This window comes from Zootermopsis nevadensis, unplaced genomic scaffold, assembly GCF_977971745.1.
Source record: "Zootermopsis nevadensis isolate Lab colony 2312 unplaced genomic scaffold, Znev_1.0 Znev_ptg000061l, whole genome shotgun sequence".
Classification (NCBI taxonomy): domain Eukaryota; kingdom Metazoa; phylum Arthropoda; class Insecta; order Blattodea; family Termopsidae; genus Zootermopsis; species Zootermopsis nevadensis.
In genome coordinates this window covers 13479264-13503970 of record NW_028259192.1, presented here as the reverse complement: position 1 = coordinate 13503970, position 24707 = coordinate 13479264, and the positions used below count along the sequence as shown (strand labels likewise).

The 24707-nt window shown below is 39.1% G+C and overlaps 1 protein-coding gene and 1 long non-coding RNA gene across 8 annotated transcripts in view; one reads left to right on the top strand and one right to left on the bottom strand.

Moving 5' to 3' along the window:
- LOC110831224 (early estrogen-induced gene 1 protein) overlaps window positions 1–24707 on the bottom strand; it is a 58419-nt gene that overhangs the window by 14251 nt on the left and 19461 nt on the right. For 4 of the 5 annotated variants that reach the window (XM_087340100.1, XM_087340099.1, XM_022066983.2 and 1 more), the window contains 4 exons: window positions 7807–7997; window positions 7450–7607; window positions 4928–5123; window positions 1466–1924 (listed from right to left, as the gene is read on the bottom strand). In XM_087340100.1, coding sequence (XP_087196226.1) covers window positions 1466–1924; window positions 4928–5123; window positions 7450–7607; window positions 7807–7997 — 1004 coding nt within the window. The remainder of the gene's footprint in view (window positions 1–1465; window positions 1925–4927; window positions 5124–7449; window positions 7608–7806; window positions 7998–24707) is intronic. The other variant, XM_022066987.2, reaches the window with a different exon arrangement.
- Window positions 14541–20277, top strand: LOC110831225 (uncharacterized). Of its 3 annotated transcripts, none has more exons than XR_015532620.1 (5): window positions 14541–15176; window positions 16777–18168; window positions 18474–18702; window positions 19112–19191; window positions 19538–20277. It is a non-coding gene; the product is annotated as an uncharacterized LOC110831225 (long non-coding RNA). The 3 variants fall into 3 exon arrangements; XR_015532619.1 differs by lacking the exon at window positions 19538–20277 and having other exon boundaries at window positions 14559–15176; window positions 16777–16918; window positions 17985–18168; window positions 19112–19487; XR_002543507.2 differs by lacking the exon at window positions 19538–20277 and having other exon boundaries at window positions 14542–15176; window positions 19112–19487.

Sequence of the window (24707 nt, the reverse complement as noted above, 5' to 3'; positions counted from 1 at the left end):
CAGACAGTATAATGTCACAGATATTAATTATCAGCACCACATTGAGATGGTTTTGGCTATAATTCTTTGTTAGTATTAACAGTCTTCAAGGACTATATACAGGAAAATTCTACACAAAACATTTTCCATGCCCCAAATTAGGACCAAGAAAGAATGTACCTAAATTAGTAAAAATACAATCATTTTACAAATCAATGACCTTCAGATTTCTTACAGGCTTATTCCTGCAGGTGTATGTATAATCTACTTCCATACAACTGATATATTTATACTGAATTTACACAAGCAAAGAAACAAATATTACTTATAAGAGAATAATAATATAATATGAATAAATATTCATAGTTTTTACAAGCACAGTGAAGATGGAGAGAAAAACATTTTATGTAGAAATTATTTTGTTTTAATATTTACTTAATTTAGTGTAATTTAAATACACAATTATTTATACAAGTTGACTGTAAACCATAATATATTTACCCGAATAATAAAATGTTACAAACTGACAGAGCTGTGCTAAAATATATATTTAATATAATTGAGTTATATAAGTAATATCCATTTATTTTGTTTCACAACTGTTCTTCCCCCTGAAATGTCCATGTTAAAAATGTGTTTACACCACGAAAAATGGATACTATTCATTGGGACTGTTAAATCCCATTTTCAAACACCAATCAAAAGTAACAGTCCATTTGCACTGCAGTGTTTGGGGGTCTCTAAGGAAAGATAATTCTGATACTGACAAAAAGATCCTGATGACAGTACTTCACACAGTAATGGAAGGTGCAAAAATGTACAAATACATTGTAAAATGTACCTTCTGTTTATAAAAACAAATTATTCTTTGATCATGTTAAATGTCCATGTCCATATATTGTATAACAGACAAAATTCACCTACCTATCCCAATCCTCATCCAAATGGCATGTTGTAGAAACAAATGGGAAACAAAAAAAGTTCTTGGGGAGAGAACCCTGGACAAATTATAGATTTTTTCAATTTTAAAAATTAGACACAGGGTTGTTCAAAAACTTATACATAAAAGCACGCTGTTTAAAAAAATTGTAAGTACATACAATTTCCCTCTTGGAGAGACCTTAGGAAATTTAAAGATCTTTCTATTGCAAATCATGCACAGGTGTCCAAGAACTTAAACAGCAGATACACGAACTATCCTGTTTTTCCCAAACAGTGCACCACAAACATAAAATACCCACAGGGGTATTGCTGGTATTAAATAATAAACTGGCATTAGTTAACATTTACTGCCAATTTTATTTATTTATTTAATAGTTTACTTAACTGTACAGATAGGTTCGTGTACTCTGGTTCTACACTCCTGTCTGAAGGGTCTCTCCATCTTACATGTATCAGGGCAAGCACAATGCAAATACCAGTCACACAATTCTGTACAAAAAATCACAATTAACACAAAACATGACTTTCCAATCATGAGCCCTACCTTTTCATATGGTTGTTGCCATGAAGTGCATCTGCTTGACTGCCTCTTGGGGAGCTTGGGCTGTGTTGATGGAGCATGCCAGGGGAAGAGGAAGCACGAGGGGCGGTGCGGGGTGAAGCCCACGGAGGGAAGCAGAACAGAACTCCTGCTGGTATAGAAGCAGGAGGTGCAGTGGATGGGGACAAGGTATCATTGGCAGATGAGTGGTTAGCAAAGAACACTGGGGAAGAAGGAAGTTTCAATTGAACATCTGTCATGGAAGGAGATATGAGACTCTTGAAAGATGAGTTACCTATATTATTCTGTGTAGATCGGGAGGTCACTGGATTTTTGTGTGACCAGAATCGACTCCAGGAAGCATCTACAACAGGTGAGGTGGATGAGGTAGGGATAGCTCTATGGGTAGTCGGGGACGGAATTGGGAGTAACTGAGGCACCCACACTGGCCAAGATGGGGACCTATAAAGCCCACACAGAAAGAGAGACAGAGAGAAAAAAAGAACAATCAAATGCAATGGACAAATATGGTTCATGCAGTAATCAATAAATTCTGTTCTGATCATGCTCAAAAGCGTTATTAAACATTTAGAACATAAATCTGCATGTTATAATCCATCCATGATTATAACTACAGGAGTGTCCCGAAAAAATTTACTTTATTCACTTATTGGTTTAAGACGAAATTTAAATGTTCAAAATGCCTGCATTTAGTGGCAGTAAGTGGCAATCAGTTTATTATGGTGCTAGCTTCTCTGTATAAGGCTTCCAAACATGTTCAACCACCATAAATTCAACCTGAAGATGGTAACTGAAATGTTTGCTGAAACAGTGGACAATTCTGAACATTGAATGGGTTTTCTTTTGTCTAATACACACTGAGTGATGTGACTATGAGGTTCAAAAACAGCTTCTTTAGACCAAAGAATTAAATCTAGAACTAACAAAATTCAAGCTGACAATCTGAATTATCTTTATTTATGGCATATGGTTGTATTGTTTCCATTTTGTGTTGTACTAAATACAATGATCAGTGCTTTTACAGACAACATTCTAAAAAGGAAAGAGAGACTTTCTAGGGGGCTATGTAAAAACCTGCAACTCTTACAAAGCACTACCATGATGTAGTGATTTAAAAGATCTGGAATACAAGCTGTGTACATTCTGCATTCATCTGTCTATTAATTCAGTTACTTTCCTCAAACGTCAAACACAGTCCCATCAGTCTGATTAACAAGAGAAAACTATGCATTTGGGTACAACAACATTAAACATAACATAAATAACATCTACCTGTATTGTTATGTACCTATATAAGTGCCATGACTGTTCAAAGAGTCTATACATTTTTTAGAGACACTCTGTACACATAATGGAGCAGAATAAAAATTCATTTTCTTGTAGACAAATGTCAACACTACAAATTATCACATGAAATGAAGAAATAGGTACTCTAATAACAACTATAATGTTATGATCCTTTAATTCATGGGTATTAATTTATTATTATTTGTTAAAGTTTCCCTTAAATTTCAAACAATAAGAAAAATAAACCTTACACCATACACATAAAAAACTTTTAACTTTATTCCAAAATCTCTAAACAAACTACCTGCTATTGTATACGTACTATGAAATCCAAATAAAAATATATGTATTCAATTTAATGGTCCAATATATATATTTAACTAAGAGGCAGTGGTTCAGAGCCAGGATAACTCAGTATAGTGACTGGCCATAGCCAGGACAATAGGGGTTTGGTTCCTGGCTAGGATAAAAACTTTTTTCTTCAGTGCCACATCCAGACAACTCTGGGGCCCACCCAGCCTCCTACCAACAACTACCAGGGACTCTTCCCAGGGCAAAGTTGCTAAAGTATGAACTTAATAATTTACCTCCATCCCCCCATACATCTTTAAGATGTGGTGCTTAATTAAGTGCAGAAACAATTTTACCATTTACTTTATCAATGCCTAAGTGGCAATGGTTCCAGCAGTTACTTAGCACTTACATGATAAAGGTATTTTACAGATCAAATGAGGTACAAAATGGATATTTTAGCTCATTTTTGAACAAGTTTGCTTGCTCAAAGCTGCTAAAGCAAATCAAATAAGACATTTGCCATATGTACAATGCTGAACAAAAAAATTGAAAATGTATAAGCCATTCTGCAAGGTAATGCTTAAACAAGTTCAAACATAATATTACATGCCATGCCAACTTTTTTTCCACTATAATGATATAGTATTATAAATCCAAAAATACAGAAAAGCATGCATAATTGTGACTGGCATACTTAGAGGAAAACCACTCAATTAAAGCTACAAATTATACTAGGATGAATTTCTCAACAAAACAAGCATTCATACTTGTACTTTCTCATAAATAAACATTATACACACTGTAAACATGCCTGTCGAGCTGCAGCCATTTTATTGGCACAATAATTATGAATAAAGGGACATCTCAACTTGGTCTACTTCATTAAGGCAAATTTATTCAATTAGAAGCAACCAGACTGTTTCAAAACCATGAATAAATATACTATCTCTCAACATATTTCATCAGATTTAGTTTTTTCAAATTATTTGGCAAGAATTAAATGTGCATGAAAAACAAATCTGTATGTAAGCCAAAGATTGTAAAATACTGTATTTAGACATGTAAAGTGAATGCCATGGTTCCTCAAAACATCACTTTCAAATCATTCAAAAATGGCAAATATGGAAGAAACTTACATGTCATATTGCCATTATCATATCATTCAAGTTCCTTCAATATAGTATTAAAATATTTTCTACATCATCATTTCGAACACATCCAGTTTTTCCTTACCTATAAGCAAAGAGATCTTATCTACAGCTGGGTTTATTTTGAAAATGGCTATCTTCTTGGTAGAAGTTTACCATCGTTTTAGAGGTCCTTGCTACCTCCATTATCAGGGTGATCATTGCCCTGATGACAGAGGCATCACAGTGACACAACCCAGAAGACAGCCATCTGCATACTCACTCCTGCAAGAACCTCAAACCCTACTTACAATGATTTTGGTTCTTACACAATAATAGTAATAAAAACGAACTGCCCTAAAATCTGTCTCTGTTGCTGATAGTAATTTTGTAATTTTTGACCACACATTTCTTTGCAAATATCTTTATTATTAACAAATTACTGCAGCAGAATTCATGCAAAATTTTAATTTCCTGAACTAAATATCCAAGTAGCATTGAACAGAGGAACATGGCTAGATTAAAATTCTTAAAATGTGGATTTGTGTTCATATGACCCCCACCTCCCTAAAATAATAACGTATCAATGCTCTGAAATCAGTAGGAATTAGGGGGGATTTCCAGACTCACTGTTCAGAAGGCAGGTGAATCATATGTTTATGTAGACTGTTGCCCTGCACTCAGTATTCTGCCACAGCCTTCACATTTCTCACAGTGCACTAATCATTGCCCTCACCTGATATGTCCTGAATCCCCTGAGCTGCTTTGCCTACTGTGTTGCGAATGACTGTTGAGGGAACAGTAACCTGATGCTTTGCTCATTTGACTGGTGTTGGAAGAATTGCGTGAATGCCCAGGTTCATGACCCTCCTCCATCTCACCGGCAGCATCCGCCGGATCCAAAGTGTCTTGGACAGTCCCTGTCGCTAGTTCTGTGTACAAAAAATTGTTACATATCAACTTAAAAATTTAACTAACTAGCCAATAAATGCCGCAATTCAGCACTCCCACTTAATTTTCGCAAGGTCTCCACATCAAATTTTATAACACAGGATGGCTATCATGACAAAGCTTTCTGTGGTTTTCTGTAGTCCCTCCAGGTAAATTATGGAATAGTACTTTGCAATAGGTCATGGCCACTTCTTTACAATTCATTACTAAAAATCATCCCACCAACTGATATTTCATAACTGACGCAGTTTAAATAGCACTGTTATACAAACCAGTCAAGAACAAATTAAAAAAAGGCAGCACAGTTAGCATTACACCACTTCAATCTCCATTCCTTACTCTCCTAAACTTTAATCTATAGGATTACGTAAAATAAAGTTGTAATGAGATGTACCATATAAAGCAAAATATTGAATATACTGCCAAGTTTAGAACTCTAGATATTCTTGTGTTTGTGAGGCAAAGCCCCATACAGAATGTCACCAGCACCAAAATCTTTCAGTTTCCCCTTCTGTGTCACATTTCATTCATATTTCTTACATGAAATAAAACACCACCACAATTTTACAGACATCCTATTTAAATAAAATTACTATGCTCCAATACGTGTGAGAATTTTCACTGATGGCAGAAATTCATAATTGTACAGTGAAAATCTTTGTAAGATGTGGCGATTAAATCAAATATGTCATATGATTTTCATTGAGATGTGAATTCAAGCAGTCATGGTAAGATAATACTGTCACAGTAATGTGTACTTATCAAGTGTCCCCTTGAGTTCACTCACTTATTTCAGATTAGAGTTTTCTGATATGATTTTACTTAACTGGAATACATGGACTCTTCAAAAATTTATCAACTAATTCATATTCAATGATAAAGACAAACTACACTTCATAAATTCATGTTCATTATTTTTTAACACTCTGAAAATTCATTGCTGTGGTAACCTGGAATAAAATAATTTAACAGCCTTTGTAAGTCTGACTGCATAACTTTTATTTTTTCTGACACCAGTATGACATTAGTTCTCAAACAAGTGGTCATGAACTTACTGTCTTTCAATCACATTTTTAATTACTGATAAATGTTTACAGAATTCTATGCAAAGATTACATTCATATAATATAATGCAGAACAGCAAAGAAGTATCAAATGTTTTTGCCAGTGTGAAAGACACGACTTTTAAGTAATTTTCTTGGCATGGATCAGAAAATAAGTGACTGAACATCAGGATTCAATACTGACTGAAACAGAATTTAACTTTTCAACACAATGTTGAAAACAGATTTGGGTACTTTCAACTCACTTTCTTGGGGTAATTCAAGCTTTATCTTTTGGCATGGCACAGCATTTATCACAAAGGGACAACCTTCTTTCCCTTTATCATGTAGTTTTAATTTAATAATAATCAAGGAACCCGGGGTCCGGGGTGGCTGCGTGGGCCTTGTGCTACTTGGTCGCGGGGACCGTGGGTTCGAATCCCACTCAAGCCATGGATGTTTTTCTGTGTTGTGCTGCCCTGTGTATAGGTAGAGGCCTTGCGACAGGCCGATCCCTCGTCCAAGGAGTCCTACCAAATGTTCATAGATCAAGCCAACTAAAAAGTTGGGGTACCGGAAAATGTATAAACATTGTTAAACCAGAAAAAGAAGATCAAGGAACCCAAAAGAGATCTAACTCAACTAATTACATTGAGCAGCTTTCTTATTGAGAAGGTAGTAGTCGCTCAGCTATTCAAGAAATGTCCTGCCTTTTATGGATCATTACAGTGTTCACAACAGACTGCCACTGGACACTAGCCTGTGGCAGATGGACGCACTCTACACCCTCCCATCCTATTTCTTAATGCTCTATTTCAATATCATCCACCCATCACAAGTACACTACATTCAGATTATCTAATAAATTTCTGTATGAATTTTTCACCTCTCACATGCCAAACACGCTTCATCATCCTTGACTCCCATCTCTCTGACAATCAAATTCATATGCATACTCCAATACATAAGAATAGCTTGACACTTCATTTACTACAAAAATCTGAACAAGGTCAGAAACTATAAATTTCCAGTTGATAAATATCTGACAAAATTTCAATTTTTCAAGGTGGCGAGAATAAAGATGTCTGCTGGGATGTTGGACACTGGTCAGTTTCTAACAGGCTACATAGTGCAACATCCCAGCAGACAGTCATCTTGATATGTATTTCTTTCCAAGATGTAAAGACTCGCTCTGACAATGTTGAGGAAACTTATCTGGCTTGAATATAATTCTGAAAGGTTTGAGACTGTTGTAGAAACATACCAGAAGGAAACAAGGGTGGCCTCTTCTTGGGCAAACTGCCAAATCCAGAACTACCACTGGCTAAAGAACCAGCAAGAGAGCCACTGGAGAACTCATCACGGCACTCAGGTCCTTCCTCTTGGGCTACTACCTGCTTGTGTTTTGAAGAAGGAGAAGGACTAAAGAAAGAAAGATACAAATGTCAGAGGACTAGGTATTATGCCACTGACTAGAACACATATGCATTTCACAGAGTTCAATAATGCAATGGGCCACCAACGTATTATTGGTTTTACACTTACAAACTGAAACATATAATAAGATCCTACAAGTTCTAAACTATATTATTTACAAGTACATTATTTAAGAGAGACTCACACTTTGAAAAGGATGTCACCAGACAGCATGTTCATACGAATAGCTACTGTGAGCATGGAATTGTCCTGTCGATGCCTTGTGTCATAGCCCTCTAACAGGCAGCGTCGAGTCGTCTGACCTGAGCCTGCAAACTCAGCCAGATTTAAGTCTGTAAAGCCAAGCTTCTGGAATGACCGACCTCCTTTCAGCTCCTGAAAAACATGAAAAGTGAATGTCTGTAAGAAACAAAGCATCTTACTCCAGTATTTATATCTACAGCTATAAAAATCACAATCAAATTCAGTTTCATTCAGATTCCTGAATTGGAAACATGGGTGTCAATCCATTTCTATTTGTTATTTCTGTTTTATATTTCTGTATTACACTGACAATGTTCATTTGGGATTCGTAATTCTTCCACATACTGCAAGCAACGAAGAGAATTAATTTTGCATTTTCTCGCCAGAAAGTTTGTTCTTTCTACTAGAACTATATGATCTTCATGTCATGTACCATAAATCCTTTGTTTTAAAAGGAAGACCGAAAGCCATTAGACAATGCGTAAAGAGTAACATGTTTATCCAACTTCTGCTTGGTTCAGCGGTCACAGAATTAATTACTCACCCTTAAGCTACTGCGTGAAGAACAAATAGGCAAACAGTGCGATCAAATGACAAGAGACCCATTCCCCGGTGATAGAGCCGGCAAAGCCTGGAGCTAATCACATACTTCCATTCAGTGCCGAGGTTAACAATGCTAGGAGTTTTCGATTCTCGGGCACATTCAGTTTTGGGTATCGGGATCTTCTTTCCTAGGAGAAAAAACGGCCCAAGACTCCATCCTGGGCAGTGGTCAAGCCTACTTGCAGCTTTACGGATTCATTCGCGTTGGGCTCAGACGAAAGTCCGATTTCCATTTTACCTTCCTCCAACCAATACGATCTCCAGTCGACTATCGCTCGCGCAGTCTCTCTCTCTCCCTCCATATCGTACTGCAGAACGTATGAGAGCGGTAGCAAAGATAATACTTGCAACCCGAACTCTGCAACAGCCATCACTGTCGCTTGCGATGAGATGAGACTATGGGCCCTTTGATTCACGCGTAAATATGGAGCAGCGGTGGAATTATGACAGGGGAAAACCGAAGAATCCGGAGGAAACCTGTCCCAGTGGCACTCCGTCCACCACAAATCCCCCAGTGGTGACGCGTGGGCGAAAACCCCGGGCCGCAACGATGTAAGTGGCATCCTTTACAGAAATCAATAAAATGTAACGATATTGTAGCACGTGCTCCTGCAACGTGGGGGTAATTAATGAAGCAAGAATGATTACACGGAGAAGTGGTAATGGATTTAAAACAGAGAGAACTCTGAAACTGGACACTGGATGGAAGTGAGTGGTCAGATCACGACATGGTTCCTTTGTTCCTGGGGAAAGAGCCCCCGGACAGAGTATTGCAGAGCAATTACATAACACAATGTTGCAGCTGAATTACATTTATATGAGTTATTTGCAAACTGAAAGCACGTAAAGGATACTATGTCTGTCCGTCCGCAGGTTTCAATTCGAGAACAGCTGGATGAATTTTTATTCAATTTTAAACTTACGATACGCCACATGAAGCAACTCCAAACTCGTACGTTTTGATTTCATGCAACTGATAACCTTGTGGGTGCACGAACATGCGATCTGGGGAGTGACACGCGATACAGTTCTGGGGTTCTGAAATGTTACATGGCAACAAGTCTTGCGAAAAATATAACTTCTGTAAATCTTTTGTAGTTGTACTCAAATCCTATATGAGTACGCCAGCAATCACAGACATGACAACGAATGGAAATGAGGTAACGTCCAACAAACATAATGTGAAAATCAGCTGCATTTAAGCAACAATTTATTCCCAAAGCAACAACAAGAACAAAAACAATAATCTGTAACATATTTACAATTGTAAGCAGGCAAATGAGGATAAATAAATTAATATGATCTCGTTCAAAGAACTCCGCCCTATTTGCGGATAAAGCTCGATATTGTAACGACAGTATCAAACGGCATTTCGCATGCTGGTACTTCCTGATACAGCCACCAAACGTTGGTGGCTGAGCAGTTCATACAAAGTTTTAATCGGACAGTCTCAAGGGAACAGATCACTTGGGGGATTTGGCTGTATATCGGATGACATCAACATGTTGAAACTGTGGAGCATGGACTGAAAACAGTGCCCAATCGGGGCTCTTGTAGACATCGTAATGACCCTTCGGGTTCCATAAAAGACGGGGAACTTCTTGACCAGCTACGCCCATCAGCTTCTCAAAGAAGAACTTCGTTCCACTGCGTAGTTAGCCGTTAAACGTGGCACAATCTAAACAGCTTAGAAATTCAGGAAGAGATGTTTATTTAAAAGATCTGCATGACAATGGAGTTAGTTGTAAGATCATGACGAGAAAGAATGTAATTGAGAAAATTACAAGACAACAGAAATAGAGAAGGTAATTTCTAGTGTGTTATTAGAGACCTTTAATGAACACTATTAAAATATTAATTACTGTGATACAATTCAATGTAAGTATGCAACATTCTTTGAAAACATTCTTTTCCAATACCCGTTCACAATGGTTGGTTGTCTAGAGTCCACAATATGTACATGCACAAAGGACAGATTAAAGATAAAAATATGATAAGATTGTGAGCAAGGAGGGATATTTGATTACAGGATCTTACTACGTCATGAGTTATTGTTCCAAAAGCAGCTGTTTAATAAGAATTTGTTGGCAAGTGAGGTTCTTACACATCCATTAATCAGACAGGCAAATATCTCTATATTCTGCCGGTATACTTGCGCAGTGGCATTTTCATAAAAACAGCATTGTTTGTTCATCACTGTTTTAAATGAGTGTGAAACTTGGTCTCTCAAAGTAAAGGAAGACGTATCTAACACATAGCCCTACTGTCTTCATCAGATATTACTTGCGTGAAGTGGGATATGTAACACGCTGGGAAACACGGAAAATGCACGCGTTTCAATGGGACAACTTCAAGGGAAGATGGCACTAAGAAAACCTAATCACAGATAGGAAGATAATATTAAAATAATCCACATTATGCAAGACTTGTGGTTCTCACTGTAGTGACGACGGCAATGTTGTTTTGGGCTATAACGCCGCGTGGACTCATAGGTAAGATACCAACATTTAGGAGAAACATAATGTCGTCATCTTCAAGGTTCAGCCCTGAAGATGGAAACAGTATGTTTCTCCGAAACTTTTGTAGTTTGTCTACCTACAAGCCCTCACGGCGTCACAACCCAGAACAACATCGAGTCTCAGATCTGTTCTGGAGGCTGTGGTATTTATGCATTACTCATGTCTAAATTTGGTCTAAAGATCACTTGGTCTAGTATGACACAATGTCTTCTGCAGCTCGTCAGAACAAAGAGAACTGCTCAGATTACTTTGAACTGGTTGAAATATCGAAGTGCTAATTTAAGTTAACCGCAACTACATTTATCAGTTACATTAGTCATCAGAGATGCTTTAAAATTACAAGTAAAGGACACAGAAGGCTTCTACAGCAGCCTGTATCAGGCAAAAGACAAAACACGAAAGAAATGTCAAAAAGTTCCGCTACAGATAATACAAATTTTCTTTTGACTTCAGTTCGAGCAATTGTATAATTTTCTTCAATTTCCTTGGTTTTCGGAAATAATTCTGGCTCACGATTTTAATCAGGGACAAGAATGTGGGGTGACAGACTCCTAGGGACCGGCAATTGGTAGGTATAAAAATCCTTCGACCCTTGTAATCAATTACAAATATTAACATTATGACTGCAGCACGATTTTAATTTCTTAAACGTCACTGCACCATCTGGTGAAGTGAAATACAGTTCACATGCATCTACAATTCAAATAAAATATTTGTAAGTAACTTCAACATTTTGACTGCGCGGCCCACTACAGCCAAAACACAAATGAGTCAACGAATCACTGTCATAAATGTGTATACGAGCAACAGCTGCTTTTGTTTTAGACCCAAAATAATTTTGTGATAGATAATTGTAGAAATTACAATAATTTACTTTAATTCTTAGACCCACATAAAGCATCCTTTCTACCCACAGGTTGAAAATCACTGTTGTAAATTGTCTTGAAGCTGAAACTTCTCAAACTCTGTTCAGTAGAGTCCTTGAAAACCTGGCAATCGATCAGCTGGTAAACAAATTCCTCGTCTTTTATGGAATCACAAATTTTCTGACGTGCCTAGAAGAGTGAATTCTACTCTGAACCATGTGAGATTTGAGGTTTTCACAGCGGTGAGTATGAAGATTTCTGTCTTCTGGGTTGTTGCGCTGTGTAGTCTGGTCGATGTTAACCAACGTTTCAGAGGTCATACTGCCTCCGTCATCAGGGCGATGAGTATGAAGATTTCTGTCTTCTGGGTTGTTGCGCTGTGTACTCTGCTAGATGTTTAACAACGTTTCAGAGGTCATACTGCCTCCATCATCAGGGCGATGAGTATGAAGATTTCTGTCTTCTGGGTTGTTGCGCTGTGTAGTCTGGTAGATGTTTAACAACGTTTCAGAGGTCATACTGCCTCCATCATCAGGGCGATGAGTATGAAGATTTCTGTCTTCTGGGTTGTTGCGCTGTGTAGTCTGATAGATGTTTAACAACGTTTCAGAGGTCATACTGCCTCCATCATCAGGGCGATGAGTATGAAGATTTCCGTCTTCTGGGTTGTTGCGCTGTGTAGTCTGATCGATGTTTACCAACGTTTCAGAGGTCGTACTGCCTCCGTCATCAGGGCGATGAGTATGAAGATTTCTGTCTTCTGGGTTGTTGCGCTGTGTAGTCTCGTCGATGTTAACCAACGTTTCAGAGGTCATACTGCCTCCATCATCAGGGCGATGAGTATGAAGATTTCTGTCTTCTGGGTTGTTGCGCTGTGTAGTCTCGTCGATGTTAACCAACGTTTCAGAGGTCATACTGCCTCCATCATCAGGGCGATGAGTATGAAGATTTCTGTCTTCTGGGTTGTTGCGCTGTGTAGTCTCGTCGATGTTAACCAACGTTTCAGAGGTCATACTGCCTCCATCATCAGGGCGATGAGTATGAAGATTTCTGTCTTCTGGGTTGTTGCGCTGTGTAGTCTCGTCGATGTTAACCAACGTTTCAGAGGTCATACTGCCTCCGTCATCAGGGCGATGAACGTTGGTAAACATCGACCAGACTACACAGCGCAACAACCCAGAAGACAGAAATCTTCATACTCTGAACCAGTTTCATTCACCCCGGGATATCGCAGCCTATTCCTTAAAGACCCATTTTATCGCACACCGATCCCTGCCCATGTCTCGCAAACGGTGTTCTCCGTACAGGTTTTTTTCATATCCTTCACAGCCTGCCCTCCTTACTTGGGTCATCCTAAACAACTTCTATCAGACTAATATATGGCGCAAACAACCCAGAAGATGGCCATCTTGAAACACACATTTCGAATAATGTAACCAATAAACAAGGTTCTAAATAACTCAAAATGAATGATCCGCGTATCATACCAGGAGAGTAAAGTAATTCAAATGTCAAAACACCACATGATGACGTATGGGGTGCGAAGATAAAGTTCAACTCATTAGATGAAGGTGAGTTCACGCTGCCCTCTCCATGGAGTCTTAATGTTTTTTCCTTCTAAATTTCTCTTTCAGGCAGATGCGTTTCCTCAGGCACAATAAGCAGAAATGATGAATGGATTTTAATGACATCTCAGACTTTTCTGTGCAGAAGTTTCAAGAAGCATGCCTATGATTTATGACGAACTACGTATGACGTCTGGGACTTTTACACTTAGCCAGCAACGACAAGCAGGCAGGGTGGAACCCGACAAAATGCCCGTTTCCTCATTAGTCCACTTTCCTTTCTTTGGGGGAGGGGGGGGGGCATCACCACGCAGTGTGAGATCCCTTTCAAAGGTTGAACCAACCGGTAGATTTTCACAAAATTTGGCGTAAACATCATGCCACTAGAGGACATCCCGACTTCGTAACTTTTAATTTCCTAATGCGGACGCGAGAACTTATGGGGTGGGAACAATACTAGCGCCAATTAATTAGGATCCCGAAATGATGTATGGTAACTGATCTTCTATAAATACAAAACATTACATACAAAGGTTTAGGTTTCAAATTAGGTCTATATTTAATGTCACGAACAATTTTCTTTTAGAAAACTGATCAAGTTCGATTCGAGCTCCATGCAAAGTAGGAATTACATCTCACTGGTATAAACCAAAATTACATTATTACGTGCACAGTAACGAACATGACCTCTGCTGCATGCATTCGCTTCGCGCAAATAACATATAAAATGAAACTGCTAAAAAAGTGATAGTGGAACCACGGTTCCGGAGAATTTGACGTAAATACGTCTATACGGAAAGGAAGTTTATATATTGGCTTTATTCTAAATATTTCCTTTATACATGCTTTACAATTGAGATAAGTTTGATTAAGACATTGATTATTCAACTTCAATTAGTTACGCTTAAAATCGGTCTGTGGTTATTATTTATTATTATTAGTGTTCTGTCTGATGACAGGTCCATATACTATGAACAGGGTCCTTCCATCCTCTTCAGGTTGTCAGGGACCCGTTCATACATATATACATTCTTGGCAGATGATCCAGAAGTGGTTTGCCATTGCCTTCTTCTGTGTGTGTGTGAGTGGAGTAATTGTTAGGATGCCACGCAGAAACCGGGGAGCCCCCGGAGGAAAACTCCGTGATGCCCAACACAAGTTATAAATCTGAGCACCACCGGGAATTGAACCCGGGACCCCAGGATTACAAGGCTAGTGTTCTAACCACTAGACCACCGTGGCGGTTTTGGGTCTGTGGTAGCTGAATGTAATGTAAGGTAAGGTAATGTAATGAAATGTTTTATAGGTAACAACAATGCTAAGTAAACAGATGACGTTTCCTAGGTAACAACAATGCCGAGTAAACACGACGTTCCCTAGGTAACCAGGTTACACTTTTTAGTTCCACTTTTTTGCCGAATGACCCTTCCTTATAGACGTATTTACGTCAAAAGAGGAGCTGTTTCATTCAACATATTCTTTACTTGTCTGGGCAGAGGGGTGGGTTTAAGTGACATCTACAGGCCTACAGTTCCTATGGGCGATTTAGGATGTTTAAATCACGGAAGTACTTCTGTACAAAGCAAGTTACAAGAGTGCAGAAAAGTTCACCACCTTGTCAGCGACTCGTAAGAACTTTACTAGAAAACAACATTTTCGAACAGTGCAAATGTTTTTCTGCGCTCTTGAGGTCTTGACCTTGGATGGGACCTTGCTGATACAAGCAGGGTCTTGTTGGAGGAACAGCTGGAAGAACAGGTTGTATACACTACATGCTTAAACGAGGCGAACTTATTTCTTATTCCCTTTTTAGAAGATAGGCATGGTTCAGTTGAAATTATAAAACGCTTTAGTATGAGAACAAGCGAGCGGCACAAATTCAGCAGTGGCAGCGGAAATTATTACGTGCAAACACGCAGTCACTTCTAAATACAAAAATATAAACGTCGGGTTTTACAGAGCATAGATCACGCAATATTTAGCTTTCGAAAGTTATAAATTATTTCAGTCGCGTTCGCAACAGCGCAACTCGGGAACGGATAAACCGATTTTGATTCAATTGGACACTGGAATTTTTTTTACGACAAATGCCTTGCTATTTAAATTTTAATTACATCTGGCAATTGTAACGACCACTTTACGCTGTAGAGGTAACTGACCTCAGACAATTCTAACGTCACCGACACCATTTACAAAGGCCAAGGGTCAAATTACAAGCATAGTTCCAAATTTGTTTCCATTTTAATTCGGTGTGGGCGATCTGCCTGCGAATCCGATTCCTCGGTTTTTACTGAACTGTTTCAACTGCAATGTTACATATCTTCGAATAAGACAAGATCATGATTGGTGAGTAGAGAGGGAGGTGGTCAGGACCAATTTCAATATGCGTCAATTTAGTCGAGATTTGAAAAGCGTATTTCCCGAAAGCACGTCTAAAGCGTACTACCGCAACCATCTGGTTGTTAATGTTACTACAAGGTATCCCAAAAAATGTATACACAGCAGCAACTTTGGTGGCCACTTGTCAGCCAGTAGTTCACTGCTGACGCTTTGTGTTTGTCATGGCAGTGCCCTGAACAAATAAACGGGGACTTCAGTTCCTTCGTTACGTCTAATTCAGACCATGATGAAACACATGTTCACAAAACGTTCGTCAAAACTGACAAATCGATGGTAATGCTAAACACGACCGCCTGGTTTCTTTCAAATGTTTCAAGCTAAACGGCGAGGCAAGAAGAAACCATGAATAAATAATTATAAAATTTGATGAACCATTTCAACTAGCAGATTCCGAGTATGTTAAATTTGTATTATTTTACATGGAAGTTTCTAATCGCCTCCATGTCTCTGTTAAACATAAAACAGATTCTTCATGTGGGATTTGTAAAAATAGTGAAATATTTTCAAACAGAACTTAAGATCACTCCAATTGTTTATTATTTGCAGGCATCAAACTGAAAGTCAAATAAAGGTTTTTCGCGACCGCAAAACTGCTTTACATTCTACACAGAAACTTAGCAAACGCTGCATATTTTCAACGTTCCGTTTCCATACGTTTTAAAATCCTGCTGTCTCCATCGTCAGGGCAATCGCCTCCTATTAAAATATTGACAAAACTGATTCTTTCTTCTTGTATCTAACAAATTCTACGTGACCTCCCCACTTTAATAACCAAGGAAAATAGCGGCAGTGATGTGTAAAATACTTAACACTCGAGAGCTTTGTAATATGAAGGCAGGTCAAACCCAACAAAAGCGACCCTCCTCTAGTCGACCACAAATACCAGATGACAGGACAGGCCATTAACTAGATGTTCCTTTCAGAGAACTTCAACTGATAGTCATGTAAATTGTTTCAGACTTGTGAGATTTGAGGTTTTCACGGCGGTGATGAGAATATATAGGGTTTCAACCCCGAAGATAGAGGAAGTATGTTTATCTGAAACGTTGGCATCTACCGACGAGTGTGCACGGCGCCAAAACCCAGAAGAATAACATAATGTAACAGAAATCAGTATCGCTTTCTGCTTCTAAAAAGCATTTCATCATCGTAATGTACGCAAAGGCGTCACTACCAGTTATATAAAATGACAACATGGCGTTTTCAACCACGCTGAAAGCGTAAAACTTCGTTATAAACTCGCGACCTACTTGTTCCACGACGGGAAAGATACAGAATAGATTATGAATAACAATTATACAACAGACATAATTTCGCCATCAGACAAGGTCGTTACATCCGTGACCCACGGAAATACCTAACCCGATACGAATCCCAATTAAATTCACCGACGCCATTATTAACTAATTACCAATGTTCCTGGGAAGGATTTCTGAAATGGCAGACGCAGAGACCAGTATGGTAACTTCTGTTATGCTACAGTTCACAACGTTATCTCGAAAGACAGAGGTAAAGCCACCCACGCATTTACGTAAGTAGCACGCCATGAAGACGTAAGGACGAACAGAGGCAAAGCTCCAAGTACTCATTTATACCAAGTGTAGGTACGTGCATAATAGGGTCCGGTGGAGGGCTTTGGTTACGTTGGTGATGAACCTTCGGGTTCGGTAAGCCATCTTGTTAGTTAGTAGGTAAGTGAATAACGTCAAGCTCTAGCTGCTTTGCCCAACAAACATTCCCGTCCCTTTATTCTCGAATTAATGGATGAAACACTGAGCAATGCTGTTACTTTCCCTTGAGTTATCTAAAGAGAAACGCGATTCTCACATCAAGCATTTCCTGAACCATTTTTACCTTAATATAATGCGCACATTCTCTTCGAAATATTCCCCAAAAAACTGAACGCCCACAACATTCGCCCAACGTTCAATTCTGTTAAGTATGTTACTGGATAATATTAAAATAGCTCTTACAAAGTAGGGTATGAGGATGTTAACAGGACGCAACTGCCTCAGGATAGGACCCAGTGGCGATCCTTGTGAACACTGTAATGATTCTTCGCGTTTAGTAAAAGTTCTTCTACGTCACTGTGACCGTCATCTGTATATTACGTCATTTGAACCAGTTACGTCATATTTTATTCTATTTCTGTACAAATCTGTTCAGGTAACAGGTTCAAAGGACTGGAAACCTGACAGACGCGGTTAGGGTGAGTGTGCGTTTGCCAAAGACAGAGCACATACGTGGACGACTGATCGTGAAATTCCAGGAACTCGGTCAGCGGAAAGGAATCTTGGAGGGGCGAATGTCCCAGCTGCTCCAGAGGCCAGGAGAAGGGTCCTTTTATTTTGTAAGGCTCAAAGACACAATTAGTATTAGTCAATCAAATAACTACGGCCCTGGCGGGAGACATTATTAACCAAAAAATGTATACCACTGAATACATCTGAAATATTTAGATAAAAAGGGACTACTTTCAGAAGCTGTTTTCAGTGATTACAGTCACAGACTTTATTTTTAATAGACTGATAGTAAGAATGCAATTAGATTTTTTCTTCTGCACACATACATTGATGCTTGCACTCATTCTTAAATCAACACATCCACAACATTTTAGAACGTTCAGTACCTGCGCTTGAATGCATTTCTTTTCAGGGTGACAGCCTTGGTAAACATTTAACATTTCCTCCTACACAAAATGGTCTGAAAGAAGGAGATGCTTTATTGATTTCGAATATTCCATCAATAAAGTCGAAGAAAACCAGGAGAAACTGGAAATAAATGAGATAAACAACCATCAGCATACGCCAGACATAAAATTCTTGGGTGAAAACATAAATAAGATAAAAGATACAAAGAAGCTCTATCAGACGCTAGTTACGAGGTTGGTAAAAGGAGAGAAAACTAATTATGTGGGAGGATGTGAACTGCGTTCATCCAGGGCAGGTTTCAATGGCGGAGTCTTGTGAACACGGCAATGAGCCTTCTGGTTCGATAAAAGGCAAGGATTTCCTTGGCTAGCTTGGCGAGTTTTACCTTTTTCAAGTACTCTGCTCCGTGACATTATTTACGACACTTTGTGACTACCTAAACGCTGCCCGACAATTCCCAAGCCGAAAGCACAGACAACAGGGCCGCGATGAACTGCTCTGTATAATACGACAAACATAACCGTGACCTTGACCGGACACCGGTCTCTGGCAAATCGATTTCCTTTGAAGACACAAAAATAGGAGAGCAGTGATTGTGATGGGTGAACCAAGAAGGTGACAACACACGACTTTTGTTTTCAGAAAGCTTGGTACTACAGCATACAGCACTATTCTGTTTGATGTTGAAGAGGAAGACCCAGAGAACCAGGCAAATAACACATGTGAGTGGAACAGGCAGAGATGAGTAAACAACAAATAATTAAAATATATATTAATACTTTATAAGCATATTATAAGAAGTTTTTGTTACAAGACTCATAAGATATATAAAAACATTGATGGAAAAAGTGTTCCTAAAATGAATTAAAAATAATCAAATACGCCTATAGACATGGTACGTCAAGTTTTATTAAAATCAGCAAAACAATTTAATAACATATTAGTAAAAATTCGTTTAGACCCTTAAGTGATCCTTAAAATATATCCAAATCAAAATATAACGGCAAAATTTAGTGAAAGTTTCGACCAAATCAGATGCCGCCTGGAAAAAGTTCACCAACGTTTCAGGGGCTCCTTGAAGATGCAGGCAGCAAGTAGGCCTTCCTCTGAAACGTCCGCAAACTTCCACCAGACTACGGTGCGTTACAACCCAGAAGACCGTCATCTTCAGTGCTAAGAATGCCCGTTCCATCTTCGGCACACTGCTGCTCCTTCTTAGACAGTTCTTAAATGATACAGTGCGTAGCACATGTCATCAGGGCGACTGGCAACTGAATTCTTGGTGGAGGATCTCACACCGCAATTCATAAGCAAACTCATCAGCAACAGACAGCCCACACTGTTTTAACATGACGTAACGGTGACATCATTTGAATGTACAGACTCAATTATTTTACAATGTGGACGAATATACTAAATGTGACTTAATTCCTTAACCATGATCAAGGTCGGTATAATGAACAGGCTTAAGCCTGCTTCAACATGTTTCTTTTCAGAAGAAAGATATTTGACCTCCGATCTTTGGAATATTTATCTTATTCCACGTCTTCCGTGCGCAGTGCAAAAATGTGAACACAAAAGAACTATCCCGAAACGGGTGTCCTGTACGTACAACCCGAAAGTTCAACACCGCTAATAACGAAGCCCGCAGTTTGACACGACACTTCAGTCATGAAAAGTGCTAAATTACAGAGTGATACAAGTAGGACGTACCCATTCGAATTTTATAAGTTTCATATTTACAGCCTTAACTTTTAAAACAGGAGTTGCAATTTGTTTTCTAGGGATGGCACACCCAGATACATAAAACAGGCGCACAATGAACTGTCGACTTCCTTGCAACAGCGCTTTTCGGAAATGTCTCCATAAACGCATTCCTTGCATTATAAATAAATTATCAACACTATCCAACAACAAGAACGCTTTATTCAAACAATTACTGCTTTCAATGACCCCCAACCCGCTAACTTCTTAATTCAAAATTATTTTTTCGACTTCGTACATTGCAACAGCAGGCGATCTCTAACACGAGCGATGATGGGATCTCGTAGCACAGCGTCACCACGGTGCAAAATTAGAGTTTCAATACAAAAACCCAGTCACTGAATGTGGATTCCATCTTATTCGCCAGCCACAAGAAACAAACTGAAACAACGCAAGAATGTTCTCGTAACAACGGGATTACCAGGGGATACCTGGCTCAACTTTCCCACAACCACTGAATTATTATCAATGGCCGTACAGTGTCTCTAAGATGACGTCTTCCAGAAAGGCGTGTACGCATATCTGATTTTCCTAAGCGCGCTACATATCCGTCCATTTCATTCTCTCAGGGTCCATCACCCTAATTATAAATGGCAAAGAGTGCAAATTACAAATTTCTAATTACGAAACCTTCTTCACAACTTGTGTTTAAGTACAATTAATATTCTCTTCAGCACTTTGTTTTCAAATCCCCTTAATCTTATGATAGGAGATCAAGTTTCGCATCCACGTAAAACAACAGGTACAATTTTAATATTTAGAAGACGGTGAATATAATTTATACTTGCTTTATCCTCCCCGGATCTTTGAACTCTTGCCATAATAGCTAGTTTCAAGTACATTAAGATTTTATACCGCACTCTGGTAACGAGAGATAAACGTGAACCGACCTTAAACAAACGAAGAACCTGATACTTTCTTAAATAATACAATTCACTGAAACCACTTTCACTGAATGTTTATATACAACTTCAGAGTGGGTTAGGGTCATGGCATTGAAAACTCTGAAGGCAAAAACGCATTAAGACTATGGAGATCACAATTACGTAACTGTCGAAGAAAATGTCTCAACAGCCTCTAGTATATTACGTAAATATTCACCTTCATGTGAGTTCGTAAGTAATAAAACATGAATTACCTATTATAACACACATTAAGATGCAGAACTGGTATACTCAAAAGGTGATTAAGGTATCTCAGTTGACAAAATCGACTTTCAAATCCTCATCGAAGGTGTAAGAAAATATCAACTCTATGTTGCTGAGAAACTGCTAGTCGCCCAGTTGGTCAAGACGTTCCTTGCCTTTTAAGTAATCTGAAAGTTCATTGACGTGTTCAGAAGTTCTCCAAGTGACCAGGCGTACTCAGCTGAATTCAGTAAACATCCTCACATTCCTCGTATTTCTTTAAAATGAATTTACATACTTCCTACAACCTAAACTTAGAAGGACCTTGGCAGATTGTTCCTTTGGAAACTGGAAACCTACACAAAATCTTTTTATCGCACTGCCCATAGCATGCTACGGTAAGAATTGAACTCTATTCCCCAGAATTCTGTCTTTAGCAGCTCCAAAATTCTTTCCCGCAACCTTTATTTAAATTTTATTACACACTATGATCTGAATAATGAATCACTGCCTTCTCTTAGTAATACGCCACGAAAGCTTGTGGTAAACCCATGCAAATCTCCGTTCATCTTTAACCTCGGAACAGTTTCTCACTCCGGATAGTTTATGGTACACATCAGGTAGCTCGGCAAGGAAAAGAGAAAAATCCCTGCCTGGAGCAGAACCCCAGTCGTCCAGGTCGTTGCCTCTAGTTTAGCTGAACAAGTTATCCCATTACATGTTTTAATTGCAATTACTGCCACGCTCTGTTCAAGATGTGTCTGATGAGTGCTATCTATGCGTAGTTCACCATCACACGACCAGTATTTGATGTCTGTTCCATAAACAGGCTGAATAGATCATGGATGAACCATCTCCCTAATACAGTTCCATGTGGCCAGCTAAGTTAGCTGTTTATCCACCCCTGCCTTCTGCACTTCCACGGTTGTAACCCACCATCCATGTCAAATCAATCTGAATAAGCCGCCTTATCACTCGTTAATATTCAAAGTACTAAGCGTTCAAACTCTGACGAGTTTCAATGGGATGGTTTAGATCCTACCTAGTAGCTAGGAAGTTCATAGCTGAACACCCAATAGGCGTATCTTCAAAACCCAGTATGAAGATGAACAGCATATCAAGTTCAGATTCTGCGAGAACACGAAGAACCACAGGCATCATGGAAATACTGAAATTCGAGCAAACCTTGAAAACACAAAGTAGAGACAAAATAGCGATTTATTTAACGACGCTGTCTGTAGCTCAGAAAAAAACTCGTTGAACGATGAGACGATTAATGAACTGAAAAGGATACGGAGGGGAGAGATCGTGGATTAATTTGAAATACGGAACTAACCCCGTATTTATCTGGACGGACTCACAAAAAGTATGAAACACGTCAGGATAGCCGGCCTCTGGGCCTAGATTTTACTCGGGACCACTCGGCTGCAGCATTAGGTAAATGTGTGACGGTGGTTCAACAAAAACTGGTAAAGAGACGATTACATAATGTCTACTGAGCTCGCTCGGACATGTGTCCCACCGAGTCCCGAGGCGCTGGAAGTCTTTCTCGAAGAATTCCCAAGGCAGCTGTTGCTGTTGCTGGAAAAAGACGCTTGTTTCACTTGAACACCCAACCGCAATCCACGTCCCTATAGAGCAAGCATGTCAAACTCGCGGCCCAAAACGAATATTTTTGCGGCCCAGCCAATATAACGATATGTAAGAAACGTTTTAATAAAAATTTCGTAATTTAATTTGAAGGCAAAATTCAGTGAGGTTGACGTGCCTGGATTTTACAAATATTTACCTGCCAGGTTTGAAAATACTAGAAAATTCGCATATGAAATTATTTCCATGGTTGGAAGTACTTATAGGTGTGAGCAGTTATTTACAATTATGAAAGGAAATAAAGTCTCCTGTCAGATCCAGAATTACTGACATTCACCTTGGGTCAGTTTTGAAAGTAATCACTGCGAACAAGATTTCCCCCGAAGTAGGAAAGATAGTAGCAGAGAAGAGATGTCAAGTGTCAGAAAGAAAACATTAATCTTGTTCTTTTTTATACTATACTTTTCGAAATAAATCTACGTTTCTGTGAAAATTGAAGTTTTTTTTTGTTTGTTTTTTGCGGCCCACATAAACTTAAACCTTTTTTATTTGGCCCGTGTTAGCCTTTGAGTTTGACATGCTTGCTTTAGAGCCTGCTTCAGTGGCCAAAGATACAGAAACAGCAAGGGGAGAGATCCAGTGACCCGCAACGCAAAGTTTGATGACGATGTTGATGATAACGACGATAACATGTAGATATAACCTAATCGAACGCCTTTAAAAGTCGATTTGAACAAGAACTGCATGCAGCACTGCGTTTTATGAAAGGCCAGCCGCTGCGAGTATTTCAAGGGAAATACTGCAACTGTTGTTTTGGACAGATGCCATCCACAACTCAGTCAACATTGTACCGCATTGCATGAGCGGTCCAAGATCTGTTCCGCATACTTCGGTGTATTCCTTTAGTGTCGTCACTACGTCAAATGCGGCATGTACTGACACATTATCATCAATAAACTGGTTTGTCTACACTCTGAGTGTACCTCCAAGGTTCCTGTCCATATTCTATTTTAGAACGCCTGGATTATATAGCGTCTGCCGACACCAAATTATCATGAATGACGAAATTAGAAAAAAAAATTCGCGATTAATTTTTGCTCCTTAAACCCCAATGATAACTAAATGAGTATGTGCCACCTGCTTTAACAGTCTGTAACTGGTTTAGAGTAAACAATGATTATTTCCTTAAAGAGAATTAACAAAGTGATACTTGTAATGGAGATGTGTTCTCTTTGTCGTAGGAACTAAATCTTTAAATATTGTTTAGATAAGCTTCGCCTTCAAAGAGCTACGATAACTACTACGAAATCTGCATGGACGTACTGACAAGTCACGAAAACCTTCGTCAAAATAGCCTGTCCCCGTTAATAATGTTTAAAATGTCAGGCATTAAACATGACTTATTGATTCGTAATGACATGTTCAGGTAGCATGTCATCAAGACTGGAAAGGCGTATTCTTTGGAGTACACCAACATTCCAAAGGCGTTCTTCACACCACATCGCTTGGGTGGAGAGGCGATAAAGCTCCTACTCATGCTTGACCTCTGCACTAGATGGGGGTGAGGGGGTCAGCGTCACGCCCCGGCTGCGCTTTATCTTCTGGAAAGGACCCCGGTACCCACTGGGTAGGCCCCAGAGCCAGTCTGAACGCAGAGGCAAGAGGAAGAATCCTCTGTCCCTGCCAGGGATCGGGCCCTGGTCATCCAGTCCGTAGTCAGTCACTATACTGACTGAGCTACACCGGCAAACTATACA